At 47.9% G+C, this 15,423-nt stretch overlaps 1 protein-coding gene across 1 annotated transcript in view; it reads left to right on the top strand.

The window, feature by feature from the left end:
• IGDCC3 (immunoglobulin superfamily DCC subclass member 3) overlaps positions 1 to 15,423 on the top strand; it is a 109,307-nt gene that overhangs the window by 75,705 nt on the left and 18,179 nt on the right. Inside the window, exons 6-7 of the mRNA XM_054169042.1 lie at positions 6,715 to 6,873; positions 14,422 to 14,587. Of these exons, the coding sequence (XP_054025017.1) occupies positions 6,715 to 6,873; positions 14,422 to 14,587 (325 nt within the window). The remainder of the gene's footprint in view (positions 1 to 6,714; positions 6,874 to 14,421; positions 14,588 to 15,423) is intronic.

Here is a 15,423-nt window from a genome sequence, read left to right as displayed (position 1 = left end):
TGGTGGTGACTGGCATTTCCTCCTCCTTTCCACTGCCATTTCCTCCTCCTCCTCCTTCTCTCCATTACCATCCTGTGGGAAGTCAGGTGCTACTAATGTCACCATCACTGGAGGTTTTTAGGAGAAGACTTGACGGGGTACTTGGTGCTGTGGGTTAGTTGCTTGGGCGGAGTTGGATTGGTTGATGGGTTGGACGCGATGATCTTGAAGGTCTCTTCCAACCTGGTTTATTCTATGTATTCTATGTATTCTAATGATTTTATGCAACAAGTGATCCAGCCTTTCCTTTCCTGCTGAAGTTAATTGTAGGCTTGAAGCACTTTCTAGCCTCGTGTCTACACTTTGGGTTTTTCTTTCTGCCAAGATCCTGGTTTTACCTGTTAGAGAAGTGGGTTGGTTAAGCCTGTAGACATTCCATGAAAGGTGATAATTTTATCTTTCCTTGAGTGACAGCATCTTCTTCAGCTGCATCAAAAACATCACCACTGTTGTCCCAGAGAAGCATAGTCATACACAAACACATCTTTCATGTAAAACAGACTTGAAAGAAATTTTCTGCCTGTTCAGGGAGTCTGAAAAAAAAATGTGAGGGGAAGAGTGTTTAAAGTAGCATGTCTGAAGCTCTGAGAAAACAGATGCTTGCTGCTGGGGCCTGTGGTATTTTTTTAATCAGTGTGGAAACCAAAGGCAGTGTCTGATGGCATCATACAAGTGAAGAAAAGCAAAGTGCCATCTTTCTCCCGGTCTGAAAGCAAAGGCTGGTTTAGGTTCTGACTTTGTGATAGTACCTCAGAAACTATCTTGCTCAGAGTGACACCTTCATGCCCCTACAAAAATCTGTGCTGAGCAAAGAGCCGATGGCTTTTAACTTGTAATTCCATGTCTGCAAGCTGTGGGGTTGGACTCAGTTAGTATTTCCCAAGCCCTTGTGGTCTGTTGAGGTCACATCATTTTGGGATGCTAATCCCTGCTGAGTCCTCCAAGGTGGCTGTGAAGCACAAACAGGGATTATCCTGTATCATGCTGCTCTGCTGGATGTGGGACTTCACCCCTGTGGCTCTCTTGAGGGTCAGGGTCCAGCTCTGGGGAAGGGAGACTTCTCACTCCAAAGCTGTCTGCCACAGGACTAGGACACAGATCCAGCATCAATCACTCAATTTCTCCATGTTTGCCCTCATACTCGCATCCTCTGGTGGCTTGTAAACTCAGCTTGTGTCTTCCACTAGCTGGTTTTTTCTCTCCAGAGCCATAACCATCAGATTGATGCTGCTTTAAAAATTCCCCAGGTAGGCTGTATCGCTGTTTTGGTTCTCTTGGACACAAGGCAGCCCTACGTTAGTGATCAGCTATAATAAACTACTTTATAATTGCCTTAATTATAAGTGCTTATTACCTTCTTCAAAACACTTGTCTCTATAGAGCAGTGCAATAATGAAGATGTAATAGCTTGTTGTGATTGTTTGCCTGGATGGTCTGAGCTCAGTGTTACCTTCCACCAAAAACAAATACCCTCTCCATGCTGCTTGGTAGCACAGCCGCAGAACTGGACCCACTGAATGGGAAAGAGATTGTGTTATTTCCCCTCCCCTCCAGCAGGAATGTTTCCTGGTCCACAGCATCGCAGGATCCTGTTTGGGATTATGCTGATCTCAATAGTGATGTGGTGTGCAGGCTCTGGGATGAGTTGGTGGATTTGTCATCTCTTTGTAGCCATTTTGGAAGTGCTTTCATGTCTTTGTGTCAGTGTGATCAGGAGGGAGAGGGGTTCATGCTGGATGGGGAGGTCCTCTGAGCATTTGTCATCTGTGTATGTGGCTTCCTCATGTGTGAAAGCCTTCTTCCTGAAGTTCCTTTGACAGAGCTGGTTTAGCTTAAATAGTTAACTCAGATAATCATAGAACTGTTTGGGTTGGAAAAGACCTCTAAGATCATCAAGTCCAACCATCAACCTGAGACCACCATGACCATTAAACCATGCCCCAAAGTGCCATGTCCATACATTTCTTGAACACCTCCAGGGATGGTGACTCCACCACCTCCCTGGGCAGCCTGTTCCAATGCCTGACCACTCTTGCAGGAAGGAATTTTTTTCTAAGATCCAGCCTAAACCTCCCCTGGCACAATTTCAGGCCATTTCCTCTCAGTCTACCACCTGATTCTAGGGAGGAGAGACCAACCTCCACCTCACTCCAACCTCCTTTCAGGGAGTTGTAGAAAGCAATGAGGTCTCTCCTCAGCCTCCTTTTCTCCAGGCTAAACAATCTTAGTCCCTCAGCTGCTCCTCCTAAGACCTGATCTCTAGACCCTTCACCACTGGGTGACCATCATTGCCCAAAACTTACTCAACTTGGAAAAAAAAATCTCTCTTTTAATCCATTGCCAGAAGTAAAACAATCGATGCCCACAAAGTCCTGGAGAGTTGCAGCCAATTGAGCAATAGGCCTGACTTCATTTTAGCAAGAAGAAGTCGGTTGTATGTGAACATCTTTCTCGCCTGTTCAACGTAAGGAGATTTCATGGCCTCGTTGTTGTGCCAGGACTTTGCTGCTGTTTCTGAGTGTCTCTCTGGACCCTGTTGCTCACAGGTTTGATTTTGTGGCCTTTCTTCTGTCAAAAAAGGAGCAAAAAGAACAGTTTTGCTTTTACAGCTTTCCAGTGCAGGGGAAAGCAAACCATAAACAACGCTGGCACTTTCTGCTTTGGCTGGGCTGAAACCTGGCTGGTTTTCAGGGGCCAGGGCAGCTATCTTTTGCTTGAAGGAAATCATTCACATTCTGGGCCAGTTTTTGAGCGCCGCACAATCAATTTTGAATTTAATTTCCTTGGGAATATGTTGTAGCCCCCTGACCACAAACAGAATTCCTGCATCTCACTGTGTGTGAAATGTCAACATTCATTAGAGAGCAGGCTCTGAGAGAAATGTAAAATCATTAAGGATTTGTTCAGGGAAGATAGGGTTGTTCCTTTCAGAGCTACGCACTTCAGCCTCGGACCTGTATGCGCGCACAAATGAATATCCTGGGCGCTTACTGCAAAGCCTTTTGAGTGAATGACGATTTTAATGTATCCTTACCCTTTAAAGTGACAGGCCACTGAGCTGGCCTCCATAAAAGGTACCAAGGCAGAATAATAAACTATTTAGAGAGATAGAGAAAAGTGAGGCGAGAGAGAAAAGACAGTGATTATCTGATAGCGTTATACAGAAGTTGTCAGAAAGGGTTGCACAATGGGAAGGAAATTACTAAAGAGGGGGCCATTCAAGAAGTAAACTATACAACAATTGTAGGAGCCAATTAATTGGTAACTTATTGGACACAGAAGCTTGCAATAGATGGCTGACTGGTTGACAGGAGCACCGTTCCTGTAAGTGTTTAGAAATAATAGAGTAAATTTCACCACTTCACATACTGAATAGTCAACTGTTGCAATGTACTCTAAATATGCTAATCCACAGCGCCCGGTGTCCTCCAGAGCAGGAGACCCATGTGTCTAAAAAGTGGAAGGCTACTATGGCACAATACAAAGAATTCACAAAAGACCTAAATGATCAACATTAGAAAGTTGTTACTTTCTTTCTACTTGCTACTTATAAAAGAAAGGCGGCCGTGTTGTTGCATATTCATATTGCCTGGCACGTTTTAACAGGCCTCTGTAATTGGTGCTGGTGTGCCAATCACTCCCTTAGCAGGCAGAGAAAGGACTCCAGAAAGCATCACACACACCTTGGAGAAATAAATAATGCGGCTCCCAAAGCGCCGGCGCCTTTCATCCCAGCTTCACCCCAGCGGGGAGCCTGGAAGCCCTCTAGTTGCCCATAGCTGGACCATTGCATTTGGAGATGGATCTTCTTTATTAATTGGTTGTTCTGCTCTTGACAGCTAGCTGAACCTTCCCCTTCCTTTCTCACCAATCAAGAGAGAGAATCTGTCAGGCATTTCCGCCCCGACTGGCTTGTTTTCCACCCTTGGATTTTCTGCTTTTGACTTCATAAAAAGAAGTAGAAGATCGCGTTAAATCACCTTCCGGTTAGGCACTAGAACAGGTTGCTGAGGGAAGCTGTTAGGGCTCCAACCCTGGAAGTGTTCAAAGCCAGGTTGGATGGCGCCTTGGCGACCTGGTCTAGTAGGAGGTGTCACTGCCCATGGCAGGACATTGGAACTAGATGATCTGTAAGGTTCCTTTCAACCCAAACCATTCCATGATTCTATGATGTTTGAATCCTGCATTGGTCTTGAGAGCTTTGGGACCCGAGCAACAGTGCTGACTTGCAGTCTTTCAGACATCCTTCATGGAAGGATGACTTAGTGATGGCAAACGATGCTAGGAAGCTGGGGTTTCAGGGTTTGAATCCCTTGATCCAAGCTGCTCTTCAGATCTCTGTGTAAGGCAAACAGGGTTAAACTAGATAGCAGCCTTCGCAAAGCAGGTGTGAAGTGTCAGTCCCCCTGCACAGCACTTCTGCAAAGTACTGAGCTTTCAGGGTGCAAGGAATTTCTTGTGTAAACACTCTGTATTATTTATATGTGTTGTCAGTGTTAATAAGTTGGGGTTGATATTAGCAGAAGGCCTTCTAACTGTTGACAGGACTGCTCAGGTTGAGTGAGGCACAGCAGAGCGAGTAGGATGGAGCAGGCTGGGAAAGTAGAGCTATTTCTCTACTGGGAAAGTAGAGGTATTTCTCTAGAAGCCCTTTCCAGTGCTTTTGGAAGGGAGGAGCTGAGTAAGAGGCACCTGGGATGATCTAGCACCGTGATCTTTGCTGGCTGTTAGAGGTGGCTGCACTCTGGGAATCAAATGGCAGATCCCCCAAGGGTTCTGAGTTTGGAGAGCTTTGTTCTTCAGGGAAATGAGAGCTGCTTGGTTGACAGGAGATGTTTCTTCAGACCACCACACCTCTAATTAATACTTGGAGCCAGAGAGATAACCGAGGGTGTATCAGTGCTGATATTTGGACTGTGTGGAGTACCTGCTGCAGGCTGGGTCCTTGCATGCTTAAATTATGTAGCAGGTTATAAATAATACAGTAAAACTCCTGACATTCAAGTCACGATTCTGTGGTATTTCTTAAGGCAATGATGTGATGAAGCATCCAGGTATATGACCGCTTTGCATCTTTCACTGGTCTGGTCCCTCCCTGGAGAGAGAGATTTGATTTTTATGCCTGTTGTAAAGATGAACTTCCAAAAGGTCTAATTTGAAAGATGAAATCAAGTTCAATCTGAATTTAATTTGGACCTTTTTACACTTCAATTCAAATGATGTTTGAAAGAAATGGTTCCTTCTTATTGCTCATTAAATGTGGGACAGGTCATGTTTTACTGTCCCTTTTATGACTGAGCCGTTTACTGCTGCAGTGGCTTGGCCAGCTTGTGATCATTTAATGACATTGTTTTGCTCTCTCTGAAAGACCTGAGCACTTTTCTTTGCAATGCAAATAATGAAGTGATCTGGCATTGCCTGCCTAATGAAGGAAGGAAACCCTTAAGTTTAAAATGTTCTTTTTACTAGCCACAGCTTTGAAGCACAAGATACAGGCTCTTCTGCTCTTGTGGAGCACACACGTATGGAGGACTCCTGAGATGGTCAGGTGGGAAGATCACTGGGGTTGGTTCGTGCTTCTCTCTTTTCTGTAGGTTCTTTAGCCTCCTCCAGGAGCAAAGCCAAGAAAGGAGCTAGATTTCTGTGTGCTGCCTTTAACTGCTCCTCCAGTAAAAGCTCTGCCCTGCCTTGTCCCTCTGCTCAGACACCCTGATACATGTTAAGACTGACTTAGAGCTGCCTTTGGCAGACAAGTGTCTTAAAACACAAACCAATGACACAATAAAAAGCAATAGCCTGGTACTAATGAAACACATTGTAATTAGAGCTGGCTGGGAATCTTCCAGTGAAAACTGCCTTTGTGGAGGAAAGGTGGATTCCTGGATACTGAATTATTTCACCTTAAGCACTTCAGTTTTGAAGACTTTTTGCTGGAGCTCAGGTCTGGTTTTCAGGAACATCACTGCTCTCCTGCCAGCATACCTCAGACCTAGCACCCAGGATGAAGACAGCCCTTTCCAATTGCCCTCCCAAGCTGGAGCAGCTCAGCAGATCTAACCACCAGCTCAGAGCTTGGCTCCTTGGCCCTGAACTATTGTGTGTTCTAGAGCTAAGGAATTGAAAATCCAGTGTTCATGTAGTTTCCTAAGGCATAAAATACAAGGGTTAGCAAGCAAAAAGGCATGACTTCTGACTCAGGAAATCCCCAAGTCATAAATTGCTGGAAGCTGGGAGAGTGCATCAGGGATCTAAAGCTGATCTTGTTCCCAGAGCATCTCTGTTTGGAACAGTCTTTGAGTTGGTTGGATTCCTGGTCAGTCTCACTTGGTTTAACTGTTCAGCTGAAAAGTGTCCTGGGCACGTCATCTTGATCTGAACACATGGCTGAAAGCTTTCACATGTCCTGTGATGGTACCTTGGTTTTTCAAGCAGCACGAAGAGTGGTTTTGGGCACACACCTGAAAATCTTGGGTTTCACCAGAAGGCATTTCTGCTAAGAACATCAGCTAAAACACACTGACTTTACTTGGCAAATCCCAGTGACAGAGCGTGGCACCACTCCAGAAGTTCTTAGCTGGACCTCACTGAGGGCTGTGGCCCAGAGAACCTGGCTTAAAGATCCAGCTGCCTTCTTACCTTACCAGTTATCCACTCAACTTTTTCCCCTTCTTTCAGATGGTCGCCCCATTGGCGTGGAGGGGATCCAGGTGCTGGGGACAGGAAATCTGATGATCTCTGACCTCACCGTGCAGCATTCCGGCATCTACGTGTGCGCCGCCAACAAGCCCGGCACTCGAGTGCGAAGGACCGCACAGGGCAGGCTTGTTGTGCAAGGTGAGCAAACATGGGCCTTGGGTTGTGCTGATGCCTTCTGCATAGGCTCTGTGTGTGGCCTGGGCACTGTGTTGGGTTGGACAGATTCTGACTTTGCTTCTCTGATGGTATCAGACAAAGAACTTCTTTTCTAGATGCGTGGTTTTCCTGATGGGTGTATGTCTTTGTGTCCCACACAGATGAGTGGCAACTCAACATTCAACTGAGGCCCCAGCTGCATGGCTTGCAGTGGTTTCTCACCCCATCACAGGCATCTATTTGGCTTAACAGACACTACTTGTTACTCGTTATCATATTTGTAGATCTCAGCAGAAAGCCTGGCCTGAATTAATCAGCCAGATTCATCTCTCACCCCTGCATGGTCCTTTGTGATATGGAGACACGGGTAGTGTTCTCATACTGGACCCCTCTGCATGATAGGTACCACTCCTGCAGTGATACTCAGGAGTGGGAATCAGTCACAGAGTATTTCTGTCCATCTGAAATGGCACCAGTAAGCCTAAAACCATTACCAAAATGTCATCAAGACTGTTTTCTTTGCAGTCAACTCTGTATCTGAGCCCCTTGCCACCACATAAGTAAAGCACCCTTTGGGGACCAGGCCCAGGAGATACAGGTCATTCCCCTTCCCTGCAGCAACTGTCCTGAAATGCCACTTGTGAAAGGTGATTCAGCCCTGGGCAGAGATCAGCACTCGAGAAACCAAACAAATCCCCTCCACATGCTCCATGCAACCAGTCTCCATGGTGAGGGGAACCAGGCAAGTATTTCAGCAGGCAAACCCAGCTGGCAGCGTGCTCTGAATGGCAGTAATCCGCCCCTGATTACAGGCACTCACCTCCTCTTCAAGCTAGTCCACTTAAAGCATCTCGCACTCTCATCAGTTCACTCATTAACTATTGACTGATGATATCCTGAATCTAAAATTACACACCTCCTGCCGGAGCCAGCTAATTGAACCTTTCATGCTGGTGATGGGGAAAGTGCCCTGCTCCAGCCCTGATGCTCACCTGACAGGTCCCAGGAGTCACTGGCCGTGATCTGGCCCTGCACCGCTTCCACAGCAGCTGTGGTCCCTGGTTGCTGGCATCCCTTTTCCCCTTTGCCTTGGGAGCAGCGAGGAGCAATGTAGAAAAGTGCTTTTACAGGGCTGCTGCTGCCTCCTGACTCCCAGAGTCAGACATGAGAGGAGGTGAAACAGCAATGGTTGCTCTTTGAGAAGGGCAACAAAGGTGGTGAAGGGTCTGAAGAACAGGCCTTGTGAGGAGTGGCTGAGGGAACTGGAGTGGTTTTGTCTGGAGAAAAAGAGGTTAAGGGTAGACCTTCTTGCTCTCTACATCTACTTGAAAGAAGGTTGGACTGAGATAGGTGTCACTGTCTTCTCCCTAGTAACAAGTAATAGGCTGAGAGGAAATGGCCTCAAGTTGCACCAGGGGAGGTTCAGGGTTGGATATTAGAAGAAACCTCTTCACTGGAAGGGTTCTTGAACAGGCTCCCGAGGGAAGTGGTTGAATTCACATCCCTAGAGTTGTATAAAAGCTGCAGAGATGTGGTGCTGAGGGCCATGATTTAGCACCAGACTTGGCAGAGTTAGGCAATGGTTGGAATCCCTGAACTTGAAGGACCTTTCCAACTGAGATGATTATATGATCCTATGAAAACTCACTATTTCTTTTGCTGTTGGATTTTTGGGTGAGCAGTGCAACAAGGGGACCTCCCAGCTGCCTGATGTTGGGCACACCTGTGAGTTCTCTTGTTGTGAAACTCAAGGTTTTGAGAACAGCCTTGCTGTACTGATAGAAATCCATTCAAGCTGCTGCAGGACAGCTCTGCACATGCTCCATGTAGCAGAGGTCTGCTAAATCCAAATGCTATGAGGCAGGCAGAGCCAAGATAAATTACTTGGAAAAGCCCTGAAGTTGCAAAAATGCAGCTTTTGAACACTGTTGATTGCTCCTTTTAGCAACTGGATAAGGGGGGGGAAGGTAGAGCAACTTCTTATCACTACAGATAAGCAGTTCTCAGTTCCTTTGGAGGCTGGAATATCAGCTCCTGGGCAGATGGGCTATTGCAGGAGTTCATCTGGGGTTGAATCACTGTGAGTTTTCAGCTGGTGAACCATGATGAAAATTTGTCCCTAAAATGGTAACTGCAGGACCCATTGGAGCCCAGCCTCACTTTGGAAGGGGGTTGGTTGCTCTTGTGTTCAGCATTAGCAGAGAAGTTGGCAGTGATATGGAGAGGCATGGCCAGTGTGTCATTGAAGTCTTTAGGCATGAGCTGCAGTGGCCAGGACCCCTACTTGTGTTCCTCACCCATAAAATGCTTCATATTTTTCAGAGGGCTGTTGTTCCCTGGGGAAGCTCATGGCAGGCCCTTTCCAAGCAGCTGGGCTCATCCCAGGTTTGCTTACCCTCCCTCTGGAAGCAGCTTTTCCTTCCTCTGAATCTCATTTTGCCTGAATTTTCCAGCTGAGAGGTACAAATGATTGCTGTTCAGGTTTGTCTGGGAAGAAAACAGCGATAATGACTGACATGGGAGACCGTGGGTTTTATCTTTGTCAAGATGTCAGCAATGCAAATTACATCCGTAAGGAGAATAAAAGCAAAGAGCAGGCTATCAAAAGCCTGGCTGGAGAGGAAGTTAGCACAGCGCTAGGACAATACAGTGTCCTCAAAGCACGCCAGGCCAGGTACTTGCTGCCTTTATACGGGGGCCCTTGAAGTGCGTGGAGGCACAAATTAACCTGCCCCTCATCTTTTGAAGGAGGCAAGTTTTATAGGTGGGAAACTGGAGGAGAAAGAGCGATGTTTCCTGTTGTAAGGCAAGGAGTTAGCAGGAGGCTGGGACTGAGACCACATCCTCCCTCCTGCTGCCCGTTGTGGTCCTTGTCCCCATCACCGCTGCCACGTGGGCAGAGGTGTCCCAGCGCAGGGCTCTGCTCTTGCTCCAGCAGTAATGTCCTTTCTCATTGCAGCCTCTCCTTCAGATCATCTGATTATCTTCCTGGGAATTCCTCCTCCCTTCAGAGGAGAAGGCGTTGATCCCCCGCTCCCTCCCTCCCTGCCCTCCCCTGGCCATTTAGGCTCCTTTGATCTCTTTTGTAAGGTTCTCACAGAAGAAAGTTTCCATTTTCTCTTCAGATCCTGGCGCAGCCATTTGAATATTGCTTTGTGCCGGGCTGCCAATGAAAGTCTCACGGGGGGAGTTGTGGAAGGGCCGAACGAATGCGTCGCCGGCTGCAACAGAGGCTGTGCTTGCGTGTGGTGCAAGGGAAGAGCAGGCTGCAGGAGAAGGCAAAAGAAAAAAATATATATCAAAGCGCTTTCTCTCTACCTCCTGTGCAATCTTTTGTGCTTTATTATGTGTTTGGTGTCATAACAAACTGATGGGCTGTGAATGGCCAGATGGTCACCAGTGTTCTCCACTCCACGCTTCATTTCCTCCTGAAAGCTATGCAGAAAAATGAGATCCCATCTCATAAATGAGTACCCATCTTAAGGACATGTTTCTGAAGGCTCTGCCGACAATGGCTGCCTTGTTCGCCTTGCTTGCTGCTGGCAGAACTGGGCAGCGCTGCTTGGTCCAGCAGACCCGGCTGCTGCTCTGTGTCCTCATGTTCCTTCTGTGGGTCTTGCTGGCTGGCATTGCCAGCCTTGGCTGCAGGGTTCAATTCAGCAGCAGATGCATTCCAGTTGCTGTGGTTTAGGCTTGGCTCTGTGACATTTCGGTTGTCCTCGAGCTTAGCCATAGATTTAAGTTGCAAAAGCAGCTTCAGTAGATGCTGCATGGCTCACAGTGCCCCACGGAGCACTCTCCTTCCTGCCCATGTTTTCCTTGCTTTCTGAAGGAAAGCTCCTATGCAGTGACAAATGGGCACTGAGATCTCATCTGTTGGGTTGCTGGAGTGAGTTGGTGTGCCTGAGCCCTCATGAGCATCCTGCTATAAGTATAGTGGTAGGTGACATGTGAGCACTGCTGCAGAGCTCCAGCCTGTACCTAAAGAGATGGAACCCGTCCACGTCTCCTGTTACAACCTGCTGTTGTGATGCATCTTCATGCTCTCACAGTTTGCTGAGCACAGTAATAGCTATTGAAGCACTTCGTTAATGATTCTGGGGGGGTATTGTAACTGCTTTTGGATACTAATGTCATGCCTTTAAATATTCATTAAAACTGCATGGTCTCCTCCCTCCCATTAAGTCCTGAATAATCAATGCTCTGATTTCTTCATACTTCATAAGCTAGGGCTGGATCCTGCACACTCGTCTTTGCCAGCTTTTAATCCTCTGCTCATAACAGTGATCTTCGTTACCATCTTTGTTAAAATCTTCATGGAGGGCTTAGAAGTGCTTCTTCTTGCCACCCATGATGGCCTCTTGGCATGTAGTGTGGAAGAAGGAGAGGCCACTGTGCCTCTGAGATGAGCACTGACAAGATGCTCTGTTAATTATGGAAGATGAGTCTGGTGGAGGGCTTGGCTGAAGACAGGGCTTGACTGAAGGCAAGGCTTTGCTTCTACTCCCCTCCTGCTAAGCCAGGGCCAGAGGTGGAAAACTCCCTGTCCCTGTCAAAATCATTTGAAAGGGCAGGGAGAGGATGTGGGAGGAGAACAGATGATCTTCTCTCCAGGAAATGAGCTATTCACCCCTAGACCACACACCAGTATCCACCTGAGGGCACTCTGCCTGGGAACACCAGGCTGGGTGCACCCTGGTCTGGAGTAGCAGAGGGACATGTCCTTGTAGCAGTGGTTGGACTTTAATGGTTGGACTCAATGATCTTAAAGGTCTTTTCCAACCAAATGATTCTGTTATTCTATGCCCCTGTGTTAAGACTCTGGTGATGCCACACCATGCCCTTTCTCTGATGTCAGAAGCTGGTGATGTGGAGAAGAAACTTTTTAATTCCATGGATTTCTGCTGTTGCACCTCCACACTGTGAGTCCATCTGCCCCAAAGGGAGCAGGGTGAAACCTAAATGTGACTGAGCGATGTGTGGAGAAAACCAGGAGGAGCAGGAGCAGTGGAAGAGCATCCTGTGATTTGCAGCAAGGGGTGCCACCGAGAAAGGACACCTTGGCACAGCAGAGTTTGAAGGAGTGGCTGCCTGCTCCCCCGAGAGTTTAAGCAAGTTAACCAGGGACTGGGGTTTTGATCTGGTTGTGTTTAGGAGGGACAGCAGAGGGGAGCAGGAACCCGAGGGGCCACAGTCCTGAATAGCATCACTGGCAGTGAGCCAGCGGCCGCAGCTGCACGTTGGCTGCCCCGAGTCACACGCGACACCGCTCCAATTACTCCCTCTTGACACGGGCTAATAAGGGAGGATAAGGGGAGCTGGCGGCTCCGGAGGGCTCACGCCGGGTGCTTCTTTCCATATTTAAACTTTGCTCCTGCTGGAACAAGCGGCGGGTTTGAGATTTGGCAACGTGGGGAGGGGAGGCAGAGAGCCAAGCAGCAGGATCTTTAATGAAGCTTGGAAGATGGCTGTGCCCTTCCTTGGCATCGCGGGTTTGCACCTGCGAGCAGCGCGGGTGCAACTCGGGAGCCCAGATGAAAGCAGGGAGGTGCACAGCCACTTGCAAAGTAATTGCTCCTGCAAAACAGCCAGCACAAAGCAGGAGGCGGGAAGTTAAGTAAGTCTTGAAAATCAAGTCTCTAATGCTCTCATTGCACACCACAAAGGGACCATTCACTGCAGGGATGGGGGGGGGGGGGGGGTTCCCTCCTGTTTCTCCCTGCTTCCAACTTTTATTGAATCTATCCCGAATTTTATTTTAATTTATAAGTCTAGAGGGGGAGAAATGGAGGAGGGAAATGAAAGGACAAGGGATCGATTTGCACCCGGGGAAGTTTAGCAGGAGGTTCTGGAAATACGTGCCCATTAGGTTGTTGAGATCAGGTTCATTAGTAGACCTGAGCAGTGGCAGAAGTGGCCTGACAGTAAACTCTGCCGGCGGACACCCCCCACCGCTAACATAAGTCAGACCTGCCATGCTCCACTTCCCTTTGATTATTGAAAATGAAAGAGGGGGCTCCTTGGAGGCAGACAGGGCTCATCAGTGAATTCCTGTGTCTTTCTGCTTGCAGAACTTGTAATGTGCAGAACTTTGCTCCTACAGACATCTTGGACTGTGCTTTGGTCTCGTTGCAGCAGGAGCAATGCTCTTCCTTTGCATGGAGGCAGTTGGGGAAGAGCTTTATCCCTGCAGCAAACCTGTTGGGTTTTTTTGGTCATGAACCTCAAGGCTCTGCTCTTGCAACTTAAGGAATAACTTCCTTATTATGGGGGTACTGCAGCACTGGACTAGGCTTGCCCAAACAAGTTGTGGAGTCTCTTTCTCTGGAGACTTTCAAAACCCACCTGGACATGATCCTGTGCAACTTGCTCTAGGTGACCCTGCTTTAACAGGATGGTTGTACTAGATGATCTCCAGAGGTCACATCCAGCATTCTGTGCTCCCACCTGCAGCGTGACCACTCCTCAACATGTTTTGCTGGATCACTTTGGTTCTTTCTCTCGTCTGAGCATCTCTGCTGGTGGCAGAGCCCACCAACCCCAGGCTTAGGAGATGGCAGTGAGTGGCACCAAGCGTGTCTCCCTGGATAATCTTGCTTGTGTCGGAAGAATTTGACACCAGACATCTGTTACATGACACTGGTGGGTAAATTCGTTATGGGCCTGTGTCTCTTATCTGTTTGCTGCTGGTTCCACCTGATTTTAGGTTTCAGCAGCATCATGGAGTATATTTGTCACCTCGCCCTTTGAAGCGTAACTGCTCAAATCAACTCACTAGTGTCTCTCAGGCCCTGCTTTCTGTAGCCTGATGTGCTGGTTTACTCTGATAAATGATTTCAAATCTATTTTGAGCTGCTGGAAGGGGGGAAATCACTTTCCATTTAAAACCGTTATTGTTAAAGGTGAAAACATGTGGTTACAGAGCGAGCAGCAGTTACAGGCATGGTGGAGTCTTCTGCTAGGCTTGGCAGGACCCCGAGGGTGAAAAAGTCCTCCCAGGCTATTGCTACCAGGAGAGTCTGCAGCAAATCTGGTATTTATATCGTGATGGCCCTGCATGGTGCCACATGCTCTGAAGGGTTATGAGTATGTTTTCCATTCTACATGTGTGCAAGTGACCAGAGACTGCTGACCTCCCAGCCTGCTCCCCTAACAGGCAGGATGCAGTTTTCAATAACCTTTGTCAGATGTGGATTATTTTGCAGCATTGGGGGTTGCTTTCAGTAGGAGGCCAGGGAGAAGTGAGGGAGCTTACATCTTGATGCTGTTTGCCTGAACCCTGCAGAGCTCACTTCACTCTCCATAAAGTACTGAGCTGACCTTCAGGTGCCTTCTGTGAAGCCATAACTGCCAAGATGGATGACCAATTGATTACAGACACACCATCCAAACAATAGTTACCTCCTGCCTGTGCTGTGGGTTGGCCAAGGATCTCATTCCCAGGCAGAGGAAGCTTACTGAAGCTCAAGCTGTGATCACAAGTGGGATCATCATGACTTTTCTCACCCTTCTTCTCCTTCCTCCTTTCAGCCCCCGCAGAGTTTGTGCAGCATCCCCAGTCCATTTCCAGGCCTGTGGGGACTACTGCCATCTTCACATGTGTGGCTCAAGGGGAACCACCCCCACAGATCACTTGGCTGAGGAATGGGCAGATCCTGGAGACCAGTGACCACATTAAGCTGAAGAATAACAACAGGTAAGTCCTGTTGTGCTGGCTGCTGGCACTGCAGTGTGGGGTGGAGAGCTGTGTGAGACCTTCAGCTGGGTTGTGCCATTCCCAAGCACAGAGGACTGATGGTCTAAAAATAGCTGTCCCTAGAGGTTTACTTCTTGGGCAAAGAGCAAACTGGCTCACACAGGCATCAGCTTTTGTGCCAACAGCAGATCTGGGGCAGATGTGGGGTGCAGTACCTCATTTTGCACTGTTTGCTAAAGGCTGGCAGAGAGCAGTGGGCTCTGCAGCTTGTTCTGGTGAGCTGTGCAAGCCCTGCTTTCACCACAGCTCTGTTGTACTGGGCAATGGGTAATGTGCTTGGGGCCAAGATGGGCATGAGTGACCTAGAGAGATTGCAGCCCTGCTTTAGAGGCAGCTTGGCTTTAGCAGGCTAGGTGGGTTGAATTTAAAGCCCTTTTTTGGACTCCAGTAGAAAAGGGAAGTGGGAGATACGTTGGCTTGCTTTCTGCATCAGAAAGAGCTAATGTGAAGGTGGTAATGTCCAGAAGCAGGTCTGTGGATTCATCTTGGCCTTTGATATACTAAAACACTGCTCCAGTCCTACCAGCTGTGCTTTGCAGGCTTTCATTTCAGTGATTCATGCTTTGTTGTATCAGGACATCAGTGTTAGACTTGGCCTGATGGTGCAGGAACCTAGTAAAAGTTTATCTTCAGTCTGATCATCATCTGGGTATTTCTGAAAGGACCAGATATTGTCCCTGGAGTTGGCAGGGACCACACTTGCTGCCCAGTGAAAGAGCCATGCTTGAACCCCTGAACATTTACCTGAGTGGGTGTGCAAATGCAAATACATTTGA

Source organism: Dryobates pubescens, chromosome 17 (genome assembly GCF_014839835.1).
Source record: "Dryobates pubescens isolate bDryPub1 chromosome 17, bDryPub1.pri, whole genome shotgun sequence".
In the NCBI taxonomy this organism is placed as follows: domain Eukaryota; kingdom Metazoa; phylum Chordata; class Aves; order Piciformes; family Picidae; genus Dryobates; species Dryobates pubescens.
Note: the sequence above shows the minus strand (reverse complement) of the source record. Positions and strands in the feature narration are given on the sequence as shown.